The 20454-nt window shown below is 45.6% G+C and overlaps 1 protein-coding gene across 11 annotated transcripts in view; it reads right to left on the reverse strand.

Moving 5' to 3' along the window:
* Window positions 1–20454, reverse strand: part of PDS5B (PDS5 cohesin associated factor B) — a 2333811-nt gene that overhangs the window by 1979360 nt on the left and 333997 nt on the right. For all 11 annotated transcript variants that reach the window (XM_069639007.1, XM_069639003.1, XM_069639002.1 and 8 more), the window contains one exon: window positions 14003–14143. In XM_069639007.1, coding sequence (XP_069495108.1) covers window positions 14003–14143 — 141 coding nt within the window. The remainder of the gene's footprint in view (window positions 1–14002; window positions 14144–20454) is intronic.

Raw genomic sequence — 20454 nt, forward strand, 5'->3', positions numbered from 1 at the left:
TGTTGACAACGCCACAAGGACTGCTTTATTATCATTTGATGGTTGACACTTGCTCCCATCTTACATTTAGGTTAGATGTTTTTCCAACCTGCATTTACAGTTCAATAAACACCCTCGAACTGAGATCACTTTGGTCTGACTTGACTGTTGCCACCATGAGTTCCTTACACCCCCAGCAGTATTTGCTGGACTATTGTGGTTTTCGGACTCATGTGAGCAGGAATCTTATTCCTCACTCAGCCATTCTTATTTAGTACTCTGGGTGCCCTTTTTTGGGTTTATTTTGATCAAGTCACTTCCCTTCATTTTTTTTTCTCAGACATCTGTAATTACCCATTGTAGGACACAGCACCATACGTGCAGTGTTATTTTAAGTTCCTCCCTTCCCTTCCTCCCTCCCTCCCTCCAACGGCCTTCCCTATATAAGTGGGGCTGGGAAAGAAACATTTCTGAACTTTGTTAGGGAGAATTCCCTGTTTAGGCTGAATTTCCTAAACTAGTGAGTCCCCCAGCACCTTCGCTGGATTTTTGGGGTTTATTTTTTTCTCCTGCCAAGAGTGAGACTCTTTTACCCTCACTCTTGGGCATGATTTGAGTGCGTTTCTTTGAATCTAGATGTGTTTAATGGGCTATGGGGTCTTTTACTCCATAGGGCTTCATGTGTTTTTGAGATGTGTGTTACACAGCACCCTCAGTGCAGTGACACAGGGGTGTCATAGTGACCCCCCAGTATAGACTCCATACCCTGGGACGGACTACTGTCTCCCAGGGCATGTAAAGTCACCATTGACTTTACTAGTCTTAAATTCTGAACAGAACCAGTACAAACCATCATATTGTGGACGTACTGGCTGGGGCAATTCAATTGCCCCGGGGTCTGTTAGTCGAGGGGGCACGTCTCCGTCCCCCCTGATCGAGTTTTGGCTGGTGGCAGTGGATACTACTTTTTATATTCAACCGCGAATATTTTCCTATGGGATTTCCCATTGTTTTAGGCTACTACCTTTAATTATTTACGGTAGCCTCGAACATACCGCCGGTTTATTTAATTAATATTAATTCTCCGGTTGGTATTTTTTGCCAAAACTTGATTCTAAAATGGCATTTGTGTTCTCTTCTGTGACTCCAACGAGCCCTTTGTTCCACTTTTTGGCGGGCTTCTCCACAGAAGCCCTCCAAAGTGGTGCCACTCTGTCTGGGGTACTTAGGAGGGGTGGAGGGGAATTTAGGCACCCTGGACTGAGTTGCCTAGGCAACTGAAGTCGCACTCCGTCCTGATTGGCCCAAGTGGTGAGCCGGCCTGTTCATCACTTAGCATGTTTGAGTGACAGCTAGGCTGAGTGAATGGGGGTTTTCTGCATAAAAGCAGGGCTTTGGGAACTGGAACTTCAGAAGTCGCCACAGGACCTAAGAATCCGACGAGGGAGAAGCTGAGCCGACCTGCCACGACACCACCACCGGTGGAGCCCTGCTGGACCGTCTCACCACTTTTTCCAACGACAGAGGAGATCTCCCGCCGGAGAGTCTTCTTCCTTTGACTGGTGGGGATAACCAGTTTCACCGTCTTTTCGCCTTCCCGACGTATCTCGTGGCCGTCTTGCCTGTGCCAAGCACCCCGGCAACCGGGATACCACGTTTTACCACGACCGCGAACAAAGGTACCACCTTTAACCAGAAAACTCCACGACTGGTTTCTTCCCTGGTAGTGCAATGACCTTCATCTTTCCTCCAAGTCGAGATCTTCTCTTCCCCTGGACGACGAGACTTGCACCCACTGCCAGGAACAACTGCCACCGCAGGAGGATCCTTCCCACTTAAGGTACCGTGTCCCGCCCGGCTTCCCTTGCTACCGCCTGTACGTGGTAGATTTAGCCCCCGGCATTCAAACCTGGGTTAGCCTGGGACACCCTGGCTAAACTTTCCTAAAGCCTCTCTAAACTCTTTTTGAACCCTCTGCTAGACTTTCAAAGCCTAGTGTAACTGTGATCTTGGGCGCATTTGTGCTCTGCTCTCTCGAAGAGTGGGCCCAGCCTTTGGACTTTGGCTCACCATTGACTTTTTGCTCTTCTGCCTTGCTAACAGTGTTCCTGAATCTTAGAGTAGTGTACCTTTCCAGATTTGTCTTTTTCCCTCCCTTTCTCACAAACTTATTGCAGTGCCATCTAGTTAAGCGCTCACCTCTGTATGAAAATAAGTGGTGTTTTACTGTGATTTATCTGATGAGGAAAAAGGGGTGTATATATTACAATAGTAACTGTGTTTAGAATATTTTACAATAAGAGTACTGGAGTGTTTCAAACAGTGTGTTTTTAAATAAATAATTATATACTTTGATACCAAAGCTCTGGTCAGTGTCTGCTTGTATTGGTGTGTCCGAGTGCCTATTGAGTATACTTTGCATACTGCCTAACTCTTCTTGAGAGAAGTCTGACTGCTCAGCCACAGCTACCAGGTAAATCTGGGTGGTACAGACTGCTACCAAGTGGGTTTACTGCCAACACCTGTAGTCTTAAATCTTTTGCAGTGTTCCCTAAGGGAACTGCACAGGTTTCTGCCTAACACTTTACCAACCTTTGGAACACTAATCTGCAGACTCTGGTCTTCAGGGTAGCTCTCATTGTAATATAATAGTAAACCCACCTGAAAAGTGCATCTTGATGAACAGGTAAATTTTGCGCACTAGGCCTCATTCCACATCATGGCAGACATGTTAGCAACCTCATCTTAGGTTTCCCTGTAGGTGCTCTACCTAAATTACTTAACTGTGTTAGCTGATACAGCAATTGACCCTATCTCGGTTTTTAATTTTCTTTCCTACTCATAGTACTATAAGTGTCGCTTCCAACTCTACTACAATTGCATAACCATTTCCAAAAAGTAAAATGTTGGTGTTGTTAGCAGAACTCCCAAAGTTTTATGTGTTTGATAGTAGTTATGTATGAGCACGATACAAATAAAATATATCATAAGTGTTTCAGGGTGCAACGAAGCAAGGGAGGACAAAATAATCTTACTAGGCAGTGACAATGAGAACGCTCAGGTGCAGGGGAGATGGAAGATGGAAAGTCAAAGGAGAGGGGAGACGTGGAAAGTGCTGAGCAAGGGATAAAAACAACAGCTGGTAGTGCAGCCAGCAGGCTGGCAAGTGCAAGGTTTAAAGCGGAGACAAGGGGTGTCTGATAAGTTCAGGTAAGGGGACTGTAGGGTTACAGATACAGACCCAAGTGCAAGGGTTGCCAGGAGGCAGTGCGGGTGTGTGGCTGGGTGGGCAGGGACTAGGACCCAAAATCAGAGGGTAACCAGGGGCAAGGTACTAAAGCAGACAGATCAGCAGGGGAGAGGACGAGCGAAGACAGCAGCAAAGAGGAAGGCCTTGAGGTGCTTCCGGAACCGGAGATGGTTCTCCTCAAGTTTGAGAGTGGCAGGGAGGCTGTTCCAGAGAGGCCCCAGCAGAGGAAAGAAATCTGCAACCCCTCTCCCCCAACACGTACTTTGGAGATGCGACTGACCCTGGGTGAGTTGGAGGTGGAAGAGCGAAGAGCTCGGGTGGGACGGTATTAACTGAGGGAGAGTTGAAGGTCTTTTGGACACAGGCCCCAGAAAGCCTTGTGGACAATGCAAAGTGTCTTAAATTTAATCCTAGCAGCCACTGGGAGCCAATTAAGTGATTTCAGGGCTGGAGAGATACGGAGGGAAGACTGAAAACGAGCTGAGTGTCATCCGCATAACACTGAAAGTTGGAGCATAGAGCAGCAATGCGGTGGGCAAGTGGTCCCAGTTATTGGTTGAACAGCCAGGGAGAGAGGTTAGACCCCTGGGGAACACGACAGGTAGAGAGTGAGATAGAGGAATGGACCCACGTTGGACCTGGGAGGGTTGATCAGAGAGGAACCAGGTCAGCCAGGCCAGGGCCGGATCAGGAATACCTACGTTATCACGGAGACGGTTGAGCAGGATCGCATGGTTGGTCGTGTCAAAGGCAGAAGAGAGAGTAGGTTGAGGACAGAAGGGATGTTAGAGTCAAGGTTGGAGATCAGGTCTTCACATCTGTTCAGGAGAGCAGTTTCTGTGCTTCTGGCAGCTCTAAAGCCAGACTGATGGTCATGGAGGCAACCAACAGAATCAGTGTGAAGATTAAGCTGGGAGATGGCCAGCTTTTCCAGGAGTTTGCCCAGGTAAGGAGTGATGGAGATCAGGCGATAGTTAGCCGGGCATGAGGGGTTGGCTGTGGGTTTCTTGAGAAGAGGGTGCACAAGAGTGCATCAGAGGGGAGGGGAAGGCTTCAGAGGCGAAGGAGAGGTTGCAGAAATCGGCTAGAGCAGGAGCAAGGGTGTCAATGTGGTCCTTGATGGTTTTAGACAAACAGGGAAGAACCTGTTTTGACAAGAATTTCATAGATCGAACTGTTCTAGAAACCTTATCAGGGGAGAACAGAGGAAAGGATGAAAAAGAGGGAGGGACAGGTGGTCGATGCAGGAAGGCCAAAGTTAGCAGATAAAGAAGGGGGAAGAGGAGAGGACGAGAGGGTGGACAGGATGTCCTGGCTTTATAGATGAAATGAGAGGCAAGGGCCGTGCAAATAGCCTGGGAGGCGACAGGAGAGGTAGAGACTGCAGTAGGGTTGGCCAGCTCCTTGCAGATTTTAGAGAGTTCGGCCGAGTTGTTAGAAGCCGCTGAGACGCAGGCGTGGATGTGGGCTCTTCTTAGTTTTGGACAAGGGCCCGGAATTGCCTTTGGAGCACGCAGCAGACCAGTTTGTCAGGAGGTACAAGAATCCCGCCATTTCCACTCAGCCACCCTACACTCGCGTTTAAGGGTAGCTAGGTCAGAGTCGTACCAAGAGTTGCACTTGGCTTTGGGCTTCAAACAGATCCTCATGACAGGGGCAAGAGCATCCAGAGTATCGGAGATAGAAGAGTAGAGTGTGGAAAGAGCTGTCTCAGGATGCGAGTCAGCCAGAGGAGGGGGAGAGAAAGCGGCAGCAAAAGCCTCAACTGACATGTTTCATGGGTCGGACCACCGAAAAGATAGGTGGCAGTATTGGACTTGGCTTTGCCTGAGGGGTAGGGAGAGATGGGAGGATAGGAGGGAGTGAGCACTCCAGGAGTGGTCAGAGGGATGGAGAGGGGGAGGTCAGAGGATAAGAACATCCAGTGTGTGCCCTGCAGATTGAGTCGGGCCAGAGGGGAGAATAGAAAGACAATCGCAGAGGTCACGAAAGAGTTCAGAGAAGGAACAGGGAGCATCCAGATGGATATTGAGGTCACCAATCCTGCAGACAAGGCAATCGAAAGAGTAGGTCTGCATCGGAATGACAGAGGCAGGAAGCCACTCCGGAAGATCAGGGCTACACCCCCTCCGGACCGGGTGGATCTGGGTTCGGAGTGGATCTTGTAGCAGTCAGAGAGGAGAGTGTCAAAGCTTGTGACAGAGCTGGCCGTAAACCATGTCTTGGTGAGACCAAGGACAATTTCTTCCAGGAGGTGGCAGATGTCAGAAGTGTTTGACGGCTGAGCGAGATTTGAGAGTGGCAATATGGAGAAAGTTGCCATCCTTGAAGGACTTAAAGGGAGGTGTACAGATCAGAGGTACGCTCTGCGGAGGTGTAGAAGGAGCCGGGGGGGGGGGGTCAGGAGAGGAAGGAGGAGAGGGCAAGGTAGCCAAGGAGGAGCCAGAGTGGGGCGGCAAGGAAGCTGAGGAAGGGAGAGAGGGGAAAGCAGGAGATAAAAGGAAATTGATGAGCGGGTGCCACCATTAATGGGAGAAGGAGAAAGGAGAGAGCAGAGTCAATAGATCTGGCGAGGGAACGACAAAGGGGATGTTGGGGAGGGTCTGTCGGGAGGAAGTGCTGGTATTCGAAACACTAGTGTATAGGCGCGTTATAAATGCCCTATCATATCATAACGGTCAGCGATAGGGAGACCAGGGTTAGAGATCAAAGAACAAGTTACTTACCAACTGGTAACATTCTTTTGACTGGATGTTCCTCCAACGTATTCCTCATTTTAGATAGACTCCCAAAGCAGTGAAAAAGTTATTTGGAGGCAGAGTAGATTTTTATTATAAAGCTGAATACAGCACTGCTTTACCAAAAGCAAGCTCTTTAGAGTGGGAAGCATTCAGATTATAGAATTTAGAAAAAGTGTGCAGCAAAAACCAAGTCGCTGCTTCACAAATAGATTTTATGGGAACACCTCTTTGAAGGGCTGTCGAAGAGGCTATGCATCTGGTTGAATGGGCCCTCAAGCCTTCTGGTGGATCTGTGCCCGCCAATCTGTAGCATTCCGAAATGCAAAGCAGAATCCAACGTGATAGGGTTGGTTTTGACACCGATTGACCCAACTTCCTTCCGGCATGCCCAATGAAAAGTTGATTATCCACTCTAAGCTTGTAGAGGCTAGAAATGTCTATATGAGGGAATGGCATGTTACCCTGGTTCTTGTCTGCCAAAATCTGTCTCAGGTGATGTGTCAATTCCACTTGCGTTATGCAAGGTTTCCACTAAATCCCTCATTCTGCTTTCCTCGGAAATTAGACATTCTGGGACATTACGGGTGCCATACTCTAGGCCAAAAGGAACATCCTCCTCCTTAGACCTTTCTTGTTCTTCAAAGATTGAAGTCAAGGATTTAAAATATTTCTTCCTTGGTAGAGGTTTATACATTTTTTCTGGAGTAGCTGTTACAGTGGAGGCTGAAGGTTTTCTAGTCTTTGCAGCTTTTTCTTTTGCTGCTCTTTTGTCAGTTTCTGGATGAACTGAAGCCTTTGAAACTTTTGGCACGAAGGCTTTGGGTTTGACAAAGGCGTCTATGACGTCGACAAAATAGCAGACGTTGATGGAGCTGGCTTCGAGAAGCTCTTCGAAGGCTCGTCCTTCAAGGTGTGTCGGGTTCTGGACGGCATTGATGACCTCGAGCAGTTAAGCGATCCATCACTCGTGGTCCTGGAAGGTTCCCGATCTTTCCTCCTTCGATCACCCGGGCTCGAGGGAGCGCGAGTGTCGGAACGGTAATGCTCTCGGCCAGCTTCCGACGAAGGCGCGGACCAAGGCTTAGCTTTTTCAAAAACCTTGATCATTTTAACTCTAAACGCTTCGCATTCTCCGGAGGAAGAATGTTTTGTGGGGCATTTCATTTTCTTGGGGGATTCGTCCAAAGACGAGGTGGGAGGGGACAGGTGGCGTCTCTTTTTAGACTTTTTCATCGAAGACGAAGAGTGGTGTTTTCCACTTCGGGACATAGACCTTTGTTTAGGCCTTTCGCGCCGAGGAGATTTCTCCTCATGAGATCTCGACTCGACGCTTGAGGCTTTTCGATCGGGTTTTTGACCTAACTGTAGTTTTCCCTTCCTCTCTCGCAAGGCATTGCCCTTCATTGCCTGACACTTCATACAGGCCCCCATGTCGTGGTTTTCGCCGAGGCACCACAGACATTCTCGGTGCGGATCAGTGATCGACATTTTGGAAACGCAGGTTTTACATTTCTTGAACCCCGAACGCGGGGTAGTCGGGTCTACGATGAGGACATCTCGAATATCTTCACAATAACTGCGTCACAGAACTATCGAGGAGCGCAGAGTCTCAGAAGCAACACGCACTGCGAAAAAAACGGAACTGAGGCCAACGGGCGCCGCGTGTGCTACATGAATACCCAATGACGTCACCCTCGACGGAGGCCTTCGAGGGACTTCGACTCAACATAGACGCATGGCACCCTCTGCCGAGAAAACATTTCCGAAGCAAATCAAGCTGGACGGATATATCTAAGATGAGGAATACGTTGGAGGACACAATACATTCGAAATATCCTTTTTGGACTTCTTCCTGCCAGACTTAGTGTGAAGGGAGGGATTGTCGATGGAGAAACAGTTAGAGAAGATAGGAAAACAGAGCGCCAGTGGTGGGGTAGAGAGAAGGGGAAGGGGGGGGTCAGGATAGGACCAGTGTGCAGAATAGCACAATGTAGTCACTGGCCCAACCAAGTTCAAGAGAAAAAGCACACAAAACAACCTCAAGGGCACATCTAAATTCAAATTGGTAGCAGCCGGTGAAAACACAGTGCAATCACAGGCTGTAAGCATGGGAGACAGATGAGATGGCGAGAAGGAGGCAAAGTCAAAGGGATAGGAATGTGTCCATTTGGAGGGGACTAACCCATTGATGTGTTAGGCAAGAGTATATGTAGTAACCCTGTGGGAGTCTACACCAGCCTTGTCATCTTGGCAATTGGCAACCCAACCTAGGTATAGGTCTGTACTACACAAGTTGGTAGAGTGACTGAGCAGCCAGACTTCTCAAGAGGGGTCAATGTGAGCTGTAGAGAAGTAACAGATATTCACAGTGACCGGTATTCAAATAACACTTCTGCTCAAGGTTTCTTAATAAAATAATTATTTATTCATCAGTTTTAAAACAAGCCTTCTTTAGATAGGGCAACATGCAACAATAAAATACTGAAACTGAAGGAGTGTATTTTTTAAGTGTAAGTAGATCACCTTTTGGGATGAGAGACACACACACACCTTCAATTGCTAGGACACTGTGGACCACACACACACACACACAATTGCTAGGACACTGTGGACATTGAAATATCACTAACACTTAATGCAATACTGAGGATGCGGAAAAGGAATAGGTTAGGAAAAGAAACAAAGGTTAAAATGTTTCTCCAAACAGGTAAGCACTTCCAATCCCCCCAAGGAAATATAAGTTAACCCTTACCCAGCTATACAAGTAACTTATGCATGACTTTCTGAGGGCCAGATGAAGTCGGAGTAAGTAGAGTCTTCTGGGAGCCTGGACAGCCAATGTCAATTGAACAAAGTCTAGGGGAGCTAAGGCACTTCTTGAAGATAGCACAAATGTATTGCACAATGTTAAAGAGAGTTTTGTTGTAAAAAGACTCACTGGTGGGCCACAAGCTGGGAAGCTTGTGAAGAGCAAAGAGGCAAGCAACTCTGCAAAGGGAAGCCAATGCAAGTCTCCAGTGAGAGCAAGCAAGCTACACACAGCAAGAGTTAAGTACTCCTAGTTACACAGTACCTTGCGTCTGAAGAAAAGGTTCCAGCTGGCTTCTGTTCCTGTTGTAGTCCTGCAGATCCTGTTCCTGGGCCTCAGTCGTGGGGACAAGAGGGACGACGTCCGGTTTGAAGTTTGACGTCCAGGTCAGTGGCACTTCGCGGTTTCAGCTACTCGGAAATAGCACCACTGCGGTTCTTGCACTCCTTATGGGCTCTCCTTGCTTCTGGGGTCCAGCACTCTTGAGGATTTTCCTGGAGCTCTGATACAGCTTAAAAACTATGCACTCGATTCTGGTGTTCCTGTCCCCTGGCACTCGGTTCCAGCAGCAGTGAAGATGTACAGCCAGCAGGGAGGGGAGATGGGGGGGTTGTTCCAGTCAAGTTTGTCTTGGGGGTCAGTTGGTCCCACCAACCCAAATGAAAAAGACATCCGTTCAGGGCTCCTCTAGTCGATGCGAAAATTGGAGTTTCAGCACTGCAGCAGGGCTTCAACTGGCAAACCAACGGTCCAGAGGGGGTGTAGCAAGCTTCTCTTCCAGTTTCTTCTTCGGTTCCTTCGTCCAGTGGTCGACTCTGCCTTCCTTGCAAAAGACCTTGTATTTTATGCACGTCTCTCCCATTCATTTGCAGCCTAACTGTTCTCAAAGGACACGCAGCCTGCCAATCACCTTTGGGTGCATTCCTTTAAACCAAGGAGACTAAGCACAGGGAGTTTCAGGCACCTCCCTCTCTTCCTGACCTTCCAGACACGCTGGAGCCAGAGGCAGGCTTCACCTGTGAAGCCCGACTAAGACAAAACGAACAAAGGGACCAAACTTGGTTTGACTCGCAGAGTAAATCTCAAGAAGGACCTTACAAACAAGAAATGGCGAAATAAGACGACCAGGGCCATTTTGACAAAATGGGCACCCATGGGTGCAATACTGCACAATGGTAAGATAATTGAACCACTGCCACCAGTCACTAATTATAGCAAGGATAACCACAGCACTCCACATAAGATAGTGTGTGTTGGGTCTAAAAAGTGAAAAAGGTAAAGTCAATTTCACTTTACTACTCTTGGAAACAGCTTATCCAAGAGAAGGTACTTAAACCTTAGCAGGAATCCAAAGGACTTCTCTGTGCCACTGCACTGGAGGTGCTGTGTGTCACAATACAAAAAGCTGATGCCTATGGAGTAACCGCAAGATGAGATGCTTTTTTGAATACAAGCCATTTTATTGAACATAAGTTATCTTAGATTTCCACATGTGTCACACATGGGTCATGGTGTACACTTAGAATCATTTGTGTACCTCTCCCTTACGGGTTATGTATTGCACTTTTCATTTAGCAAGCACTAAAAAAGCCCGTACGGTGCATGGTCAGTACTCTAAATTTACGTATGTACTGAAGTAAAACTTTAATTTCTGATTTCATTATTTATTTATGCTAAGACTATTGGATTTTGTCATATGTAAGTTGTTTATAAATGCTTTCTTTTCTCTTTTTTGAATGTTTTTTGTTTTAATACAAATCGCGTTTATTCACAGCCTTTGTTGTATGCGAGTTTCCTTGTTCAACCCTCTTTTTCTTTCTGGACAATCCCATGGGTTACAGACTTAGAGATTTCACCTATAAGTACCTATAACACCAGGATCCCCAATACCATGATATAGTTGTTTCATTTATTGACAAATATTGGGGACGAACCTGGCTAGTAGCAGCTCTACCTCTCTTTGGTTTTTGCCTATGGAATTTGTCAGACTCCAAAACCAAAAGAAAAACAGGGTTCAAATCAGAGAAAAATACGAGAGAGAGAGAAAAAGGTCTCAATCACTCCAGGATTAAAATTAAAAGTCCTAAAGTCCAGCCAAAGAGCTGAGGATCTCCAAGGTAGAATTAGCACAGAAATGAGAATTCTCCCCAACACTATGGAGGTGAGAAAGTCATGGTAGTCCAGGTGTCACTCAAGAGTGTGGGAGCAACATCCCGATTGCTCAAGTGAAGTTGGCGAGGGAGTGTAAGATATCCCATAACAGCGTACCGGCAGCGAACTGGGAGCAGACAGGGGCCTTTGTTGTGGGTCTTAGGTGAGGAGGCCGTCTAAAGCCTGCCGGACCCCGATTAGCCAGTAAAACAGCAGGCTGCCCAATCGGAAAGGAGATGTAAAGATGGCAAGAAGGGAGATAGACTCTGGGCCTCCTAGCTGAATGCTCGGTGAGTAGCGACCAATCTTTGATGTTCCACGAGAGCCAGGTAAGAAGGGCAAAGGTGTACAAATAACATCCCTCTGGCACTGTGAACACAGCCCTTGTTCAAATATGGGCATATGAAAGCAGCGCAAGGTCACTGGAATAAGGAAGCACAGTAAGCAAAAAATTACAAATCTTATTTAACGCTTCCCAAAAAAGAAGGCGAACTCCCTGCAACAATGAGCCATAATACATCATCTAACGAGGGATTGCTGTGCGAACAGCTGTATATGCAGGGCGCCCTTGAGAAGAATCCACTGGGCAGAACCTCGGGCAAGAAGAAACTAGAAGTACTTTGGTGATAATACTTACCTGAGGTTTTAATTTGTTGAAGTATGTATTTTTAAAGGCCTAATATATCGTTGCTTTTTTTGTACTCTTCTGTCCAACTCTAATTATTGGAGTCCTCCGTGTGTGTCGCAATGTAGCCCTAGATCACCCTCACACCCTACTAAGTCTAAGCCTTACTGCTCTCCTACTATACCCTGACTCGTTAGGCTAGAAATCAGTGTCTTTCCTGTAGACCATGATCGATTGGCCTCACAGAATACACTGCTAGGGATGATTCTGAAAATCCTTCACAATTGTGTAACTGTTAAAATTGTTTGCAATAAAGTTGGTTGAAAAAGAAGAAAATAACAGCGTTTTCTGTCCAGCTTCTGTAACCCAGGAAAAGAAGAAAGCCTGAAAAGTAAAAATAGCCACAATTATATGGCAACCTTACATAAGATCAAGGTTCTGGAATCCATTTGCACACAACATGGACAAAATGGAATCAGTCTCCGTATTTTATTGTGGGACCCCCTCCCGCAATGGAGTCCATAGACAAAACATATACAAAGTAGTTTTCATTTGTTCATGAACCCTTATGATAACTGGGATGTGCTTTTGGACTTCAAGTGGTAAGTGGTCAAAGCTGGTAACAGTGCTCCATGAGAAGTCGTGAGGAATATGGGTGATTAAAGCAGAAGCCTATGGCAACAATGTGAAACCAGGGCAGATAAAATCTGGGAGGATAGCTCAGAGGCAACGTGTTGCCTTGGAAGCAAGACAACATAGAGCAACACCAGTAACACAAGTTTGAATTCCGGTCCTGCACTTACGCTTAGAAACTGGTCTTCGATATTAAGCATGTTATAAAAGATTAATTAAAGCTATCATGAGGAAGGAGGAAGACACAGGAGAATGCATTTGATGAGCTAAATTTCCCTTTAGTGAGGGAGGAGCAACACATGCTCCGCTCCCTGTTGAATGCCTACAACCATCTGCTACATACACACCTCAAGCTTCAGACACCACCACAGAAAAGGCATGGATGGCCACCCACGATCTATGCCTGAACGATGATAAAACTGAGCTCATTATCCTAGGCACTTCAACCTATATTTCCAAACTCAGCCCGGACTATGCCAACTTCACTTCATTAGCTACTTTTATGATATTCCTATCAATAATGAAGATCCTAGGATTTTACCTAGACACCACCATGAACTTTGCTAAACAAGTTAATTCTCTAGCTTCTGCTGCGGCATACACATGCAAATTTATCAGAGCTAGCAAACAATTCCTCTCCACTGATAGCTGCATTACACTTGCCAGAGCCCTCATACTTTCCAAATCGGATTATTGTAACGGACTCTACATTGGGGCAAATAAACAGACCATCCATAAAATTGAAGTCCTCCAGAACAATGCACTGAGAGCAGCTCTTAAAATTAACAGAAATGATCATATATCCTCTGTAAGAAGAGATTACTAATGGCTATCCACTTTTGATAAAATTCAACTTATGATGGCCTCCCTTACCCACAAGTGCCTCAACAATAAAGCACCCCCCTACCTCATGTACAGGTTATGTAAAAGAACCTCGTCTAGACCAACTAGAACAGCCAACGCGAACTGCCTCCAAGTTCCGCGCTTCAAACTCTACTATAGGAGGACACAGCTTCCCAGTCAAGGCTGCGCAGTTGTGGAACTCCCTTCCCCCATGGCCTCAGAGAACCTCAGGCCTTCGCTAATTTCAGACAGAACCTGACCAGGTGGCTGAGAGCTAACGACATCTAACTATTCTGACCTGCAAGTCTCTTTTTGATGCACCTCCCTTGACGCCTAACCTCTGCTCCCGGAGCTTACTTACTATGTGATTGAAGTTCTGTGCGCACCTCATTACTATGACATTTGAATCTGTTTTTTTTTGCCCCTCATTACTATGACACTTGATTCTGTTTTTTTTTTGTTGCAATGTATTGTTCCTGGAGCCACTTGACCTGATATGACACTGTATATAACTGTATATTATAACCCTATGACTATCCAGTATACATGCACCCTGTTATTTAGTTGTTCCTTGACCTTGATCCTGCCTTGCATATACTTTGCCTATTGTAACATGGCTGATATCCCTGTATTTTCCTACTTACCATGTACTTGTAACTAAGTTGAGAATATTCTTGTCTTTTTGCGCCCTAAGGCCCCAGGGTCTGGTGCGCTCTATAAATAATAAACTAAACTAATAAACTAAACTAATATACATCATATATTAAAATCAGGCTCGATACAGGAAAAAGGCTGCCCTTTGGGTGATCAGCAATCCGGCCGAGCAAGGACCATGCAACCTTCAGCAAGATCCTTCCCAAAAAGATACATTAACGTTGTAAACTTTTGGAAAAGATGAACATTTTACCAAGTCAATGGAGATGGAACAATAAAAACAAATGTACACCTTTGTGATTAAAAGTAATATTTACCTTTAGTTTGAATTCCAGTTGTGGTAACACCGAAAGGAGGAGATGACTGTCAATATTGTACAGCTCCAAAATTAGATCAAAGATATGCTCTGACAGATCACTGATAGAGGTTTTTCCAAGCATCAGAACTTGATTAAAGAACTGGAAAAAGCAAATACTTTGTTAAACTTTCGTACTCTACACGGGTCAATATAAATATACTTCTCTCATTAGATGTCACACCTATTGGTCTGCAGAAATCACCGGACTTGCTCTAATCTAAATGGAACTAGACCTGGAACTTCATGCACCTTATATAAAAGAACAAGTTACTTACCAACTGGTAACGTTCTTTCGAATGGATATTCCGCAAACGTATTCCACATCTTTGACATGTAATGTCCACAGCTGTGCACTTCGGAAACTTTTTCGGCAGAGGGCGTCCTGCGTCGATGACGTCGGGTCGATGTTTAGAATTTAGAGTACCCAATTAGATTGCGGAATAAAGAACGCCTTCCCAAAGGCCATATCCTGACCATGGATTGTATCCAGAGAATAATGTTTAACAAATGTGTGTATTGAAGCCCATGTAGAGGCATCACAAATATTCCTAATAGGAACACCTCGCTGGAGGGCGGAAGTTGCCATGCCCCTAGTGGAATGAGCTCTCAACCCTTCAGGAGGGTCCTTCCCCGCCAATCGGTAACACTCAGTAATGGTAAGGATAATCGACCTGGACAAATTCTGTTTGGTAACAGCCTGGCCCAATCGGTGTGCAGCATATCCTACAAAGAGTTTATCGTCAACTCTGACCCTGGACATCCTAGAAATGTAAAAGCTCAGAGCTCTCCTAGGATCCAACCGATTGAGTCACTCCTCTTCCTTACCAGGATGAGGAGGATGGTAGAAAGATGGAAGAACCACCTTTTGACTGAAAAGATATTCAGAAACTACCTTAGATAGAAAAGAGGGACGTATTCGCAGTACAACCCTGTCCTTGTGAAACAAAGTAAAGGGTGGCTTAGATGAAAGTGCCTGCAATTAACTCACTCTGCGAGCGGAAGTAACTGCAACCAAGAACACAGTCTTGAAGGACAGTAATCTCAAAGGACAAGAGTGCAAAGGTTTAAACAGAGCACCCATGAGGAATTTAAAAACCAAATTCAAATCCCAAACCAGCACCTGGAAAGGGGATGGCGGGAATACATTAGTCAGTCTTTTAAGAAATTGAGCAATCAAAGGAATCTTAAAATAAGAACATTCTTCAGACGAGCGCTTAAATATAGACAGCGCCGCCAGATAATTTTTAATGGTACCCACTTGAAGGCCCCTGTGGGCCAAAGAAAGTAAGAAAGACAAAACCATAGGAATGGAGCACTGAAAAGGATAAACATTGCGATCTCTGCACCAGTTGCAGAACTTATGCCAACGGAACAGGGATTTTGTTGCAGTCCGCCTGTCCGAAAGCAACACCTCCATCACGCCATCCGGGAAGTCCCAATCCTTATACCTCAACCTTTCATATACCAAGCGTGAAGGTTGAGAGCCTTGACCTCTGGATGGAGAACCTGAGATACACACCCCCACCACCCAAACCACCCCCCACCCCGCACCACCCTACCCCAGCTCCCCCCAAGCCCCCCCCCCCCCACTTACGGGAGAGCAGATCCTCTCGGTAGAGAAGACGGCGTGGAGGGCAGATGGACATTTCTAGAAGGTCTGGGTACCACGCTCTCCTGGCCCAATCTGGAGCAATGAGGAACATGTGGGAACCGAACCTCCATAACTTTTGCAACACTTGAGCAATGACGGGGACTGGAGGAAATGCGTACAGCAGTGGGAAGGACCAATCCACCACAGGATCCAAACGTTGAGGATGGAGATCTAATATCCACCTTGTAGCTAAATAATTAGGATGAGTGAAAGGTTTTTCATCCGTACTTCTCCATTGCGTTTTGCATAAATAGGTCTAGTACTTACGGCTTTGTAGATGTTTGGAACGAGTTCTGCAATATTCATCATCTGATCCATATGTTTCTGTAATCTTTCTAACTTACAGCCCAATGTATCCAACATATGTATTTTTAGGCAGAAGGTCGGTTTAAACAACTCCCTTAGACTGATCCACCATTTTTGTTTCGATTTTATTAGGTGCATTAGCAAAGGGGTGTTTTTTATCGTTAATTGTACTGTGTACCTGCGTACATCTTACCAGCAGCATAGTTATTCTAGTAATTAGCAGCCGTCATCACATTAAAGAGATTCATTTTTACGTTTATATATATTCGCAATGGCAGGAGACTATGTAGTCTTGTTGCCATGACATACATCAACAATAGGGTAATGTTACGCAATTACGTAACATTCCACACACACGAGCGGTTCCTGGATAACACTCGCGCTCTACCTGTATACCACGGTTTTTCTTTATTTGTAATTCCGTGCCTGTGCATATTTTGCCAGTAGCCCAGTGTCTCCAGCTTTTAGTACCCGCTATTACACATAACAAAACCCGTTGTCACGTCCATTTAGCAGTAGACTGAGAAGGCTTGTTGCCATGACTCCAATCAACACCAGCGTAAGATCGCCTAACGCTCCGAAAAAAAGCGCCTCCATGACAACGCTCGCACTCAACCAAAAACAGCTTGCGGCAAGATCAAGACCACATCTAGCTGTGTCTCCGGTACTATTACTACACTACTGGGTAGGCTGATAATGTATATTCATGCCCACAGATTTTTGTTTGGCAAGCTAGCGAATTCCATTTTGAAACTTAGATCTCCTTTGTTTGACAGGCGGGCTTATTAGCGTTCTGGCACCTTTTCCACAGAGGGTAAACATACACGCACCTAGTTAACAGGAACGTTGCTCACAGCCCCAATGGCTTCCATTACCACCCTGTAAAAGAATGAAGAATGTTTGAACATTCTATGAGGTAAGCTTTCTAAGATTTATGTTAGTTTCCTTTAGTAATATTAGGCACATTAAGATATCTTACCACTATCCATCCAACCTGTTTTGCAGATAGGATTGTTAGAGTGGATTCACATTGGAGGGAAGTTTTTAAACAAGCAGTACGTGCAACAAGACTAGCAACGTGTGTTCAATAAAAGTTTCTCATACAGCAATGTACACAATCAGGTATGTGTACTTCTACCATAACAATGTAGGCTGCAACATTTTAATTCTAAAAGGGATGACTATGTTTGGATGTTCATGAAAGAATTTGGGTCTTATTTATATGATAACATTTGAATGTTTCATAGATGCAAAGCTGTGTATTATCAGTCTACTCAAGACTGTATACAGAAACTAGTAGGATATCTTTGACACATCTCAACTTTGGAAATAATTGCGCAACTCATTGCTTGATGTTAATGGAAACATGAGGACAATAGAAACATCACTATGATGAATAAGTGACAAGGACAGACATAATTGCAGGTATTTGTTCTACTTGAGATGGTTACTTGTGGCAATCATTTAAATGGGTTTATGTAAGTACTCCACATGACTGTTTTTTCTTGTTTTCTCTTGTTTGTTTTTTTCTTGTACTACACAAATTCACCCTGATGAAGGACCAAGTATGGGTCAGAAATGCATTGGCATATCATTTCTGCTTCTTCTAAATAGATAAAGTAAAGAAGTCACTTAAAGTTCCGTTTCAGACATATTCTTTCTATGAATATTTGGTATCTTTGATGCACAATTATTTATAATTTATTTATCCGCAAAACATAAATGAACTTAATATCCATCAGTAGTCTTCACTACAATTGGCGACCCAAGGTCTGATGACAATTTTTTCTCATCAGACATCTATGCAACTTTCTCGTTTACCCAGTATAGTGTATACTGGTTTACTTGGTGACGCCATTAATTGCATGCTCTAAACAATTAACAGTCATAGGAACTTAAGGCAAATCCAGCGGTGCCCGCCCCAACAACCCTTTCTTTGCCAATCCACCACAAATCCATCTCCTAAGGCTCCTCTTGGAGAAAAAATTAGCAGAATTGTTAGGCAGAAACCTGTGCAGTTCCCTTAGGGACCACTGCAAAAAGTTTAAGACTACAGGAGTAAGCAGTAAACCCAATTGGTAGCAGTCTGCACCACCCAGATTTACCTGGTAGCTGTGGCTGAGCAGTCAGACTTCTCTCAAGAAGAGTTAGGCAGTTTATAGAGTATACACAACAGGGCTTAAAATACAGTAGAACAAGCAAACACTGATCAGAGCTTTGGTATAAAAGTATATAATTATTTATTTAAAAAACACTTATGAAAATACACTGGCACTAATATATCAAGCAAGTTCAAACACAGTCACTTTAAGTATATACACCTCCCTAGTTAATTATTCAACAAGTCTAGGTTAAGACACCACTTATTTAGCAAAACAGAGGTGAGCGCGTAACCCTAGATGGCACTCCAATAATTCGTCTAAAAAGGGAGAGAAAAGGCAGAGTAGGAAAATAGCACAGTACCAACACTTAAGAAACCACAGCAAGTCAAGAAAGGCAGGGTCTACTGTACAGCAAAAAGTTCATAGGCCAGGCCCACTCTTGGAGAGCAAGGCGGAATGTGCCCAAGATCACACAGTGGAAATGCACTCAAAGTCTTTGCAGAAAAGTCAAAAGAGGTTGGATCAGTTCAGAAAGGCAAAGTTAGCAGGTCTGAGGTCAACAATGGTGAGAAAGCTCCAGCAGTGGCAGTTGTTCCTGGCAGCGGATGCAAGTCGTGGCTTCGACTAGGGGAAGAGATGATCTCGACGAGAAAGGAAAGCTGGAGGTCGATGCACTGCCAGGGAAGAAACCAGCCGCGGAGTTCCCGATTAAAAGGTACAACCCTTTTATTTGCAGTAGTGGTGAAGCGTGGCTATCCGGCCGCCGGGGTGCTTGGCACGGGCGATTCGACCACGAGATGTCCAGGAAGGCGAAAAAGGTGAACTGGTTGGTCCCACAAGCTCAAAGGGAAGAAGACTCTCCTGGAAGAAGATCTCCGTCATCGGGGAAGTGGCGAGTTCGTACAGCAGGGCTCCACCGATGGTGTCGTCGTAGATGGCTCAGCTTCTCCCCCTCTTCGGATTCTTTAGGTCCTGTGGCCACGTCTGAAGTTCCAGTCCCCAATGCCCTGCTTTTATGCAGCAAAACCCCCATTCAACAGCCTAGCTGTCACTCAAACATGCTAAGTGGTGAGCCGGGCGGCTCCCACTGGGCCAATCGCACAAGAGTGTGACTTGAGTTGCCAATGCAACTCAGTCCAGGGTGTCTAATCCCCCTCCCACACATCCTGTAGACCCGAGACAGAGTGGCACCACTTGGAGGGCTTCTGTGGAGAAGCCCGCCAAAAAGTGAAACAAAGGGCTCGACTTGGGTTAGAGTTTCAGAGGTGAACACAAACACCATTTTAAAACAGAGTCCTGGCAAAAAGACCCAACCGGGGAATAAATATTAAATAAATAACCCGGCGGTATCTTTAACATTGCACCAAAAAGTGGTGCGTTTAAAATGAATGGGAAAATCCCATAGGAAATATTCCGGTGGAACATTTCACGTGGTATCCACTGCCACCAGCCAGAAACTCGACAAGGGGGGACTGGACAGTGCCCCCTTGGAAAACAGACCCAGGGGCAATCGAATTACCCCTACCAGTACTTCCACAATATGATGGTTTGTACTGGTTCACAATTTGAGACTAGTAAAGCCAATGGTGACTTTACATGCCCTGGGAGACAGTAGTCAGACCCAGGGTATGGAGTGTATGGTTGGGGGTCACTATGACACCCCCTGTGTTACTGCACTGAGGTAGCTGTGTAACACACATACCAAAAACACATGAAGCCCTATGGAGTAAAAGACCCCATAGTTCATAAAATACATTCACAGTCAAAGGACATTCTCAAATCATGCCTAAGAGTGGGAGAAAAAGTCTCACTCTTAGCAGGAGAAAAAAAGAAACCCCAAAAATCCAGCAAAGCTGCTGGGGGACTCACTAGGTTTGGGAAATGAGCCTTAACACAGAATTCTCCCCAACAAGAATCTCTCGCACTTCCGGTTGACACTGGTGGCAAAGAGATCCACTTGCGGGGTTCCCCAAAGGGCGAATATTACCCAAAGGACTGCCTGAGCCAACTCCCACTCGTGGGAGACTGAGCTCTGCCTGCTCAGAGCGTCCGCCGCCGCATTTTCGTCTCTGGCTAGATTAACTGCAGAGATCAAAATTTCCTGCTGGATGGCCCAGAACCAGAGCTGCATTGCCTCTTTGCACAATGGAAGTGACCCTACCCCTCATTTTATGTTGAGGTAATGCATTGCCACTGTGTTGTCCGTCATGATCATGCCACTCTTCCACCGTACAGAGGGCAGAAGCCTTCAGGGCTAGCCCGATGGCTCTCAGCTCTAACAGATTGATGTGGAGTTTGGACTCCGACAGAGACCAACGACCGCTGGCGGTCAAGTCGTTGGCATGAGCGCCC

The sequence above is a fragment of the Ambystoma mexicanum genome, chromosome 7q, assembly GCF_040938575.1.
Source record: "Ambystoma mexicanum isolate Mex_15411 chromosome 7q, UKY_AmexF1_1, whole genome shotgun sequence".
In the NCBI taxonomy this organism is placed as follows: Eukaryota; Metazoa; Chordata; class Amphibia; order Caudata; family Ambystomatidae; genus Ambystoma; species Ambystoma mexicanum.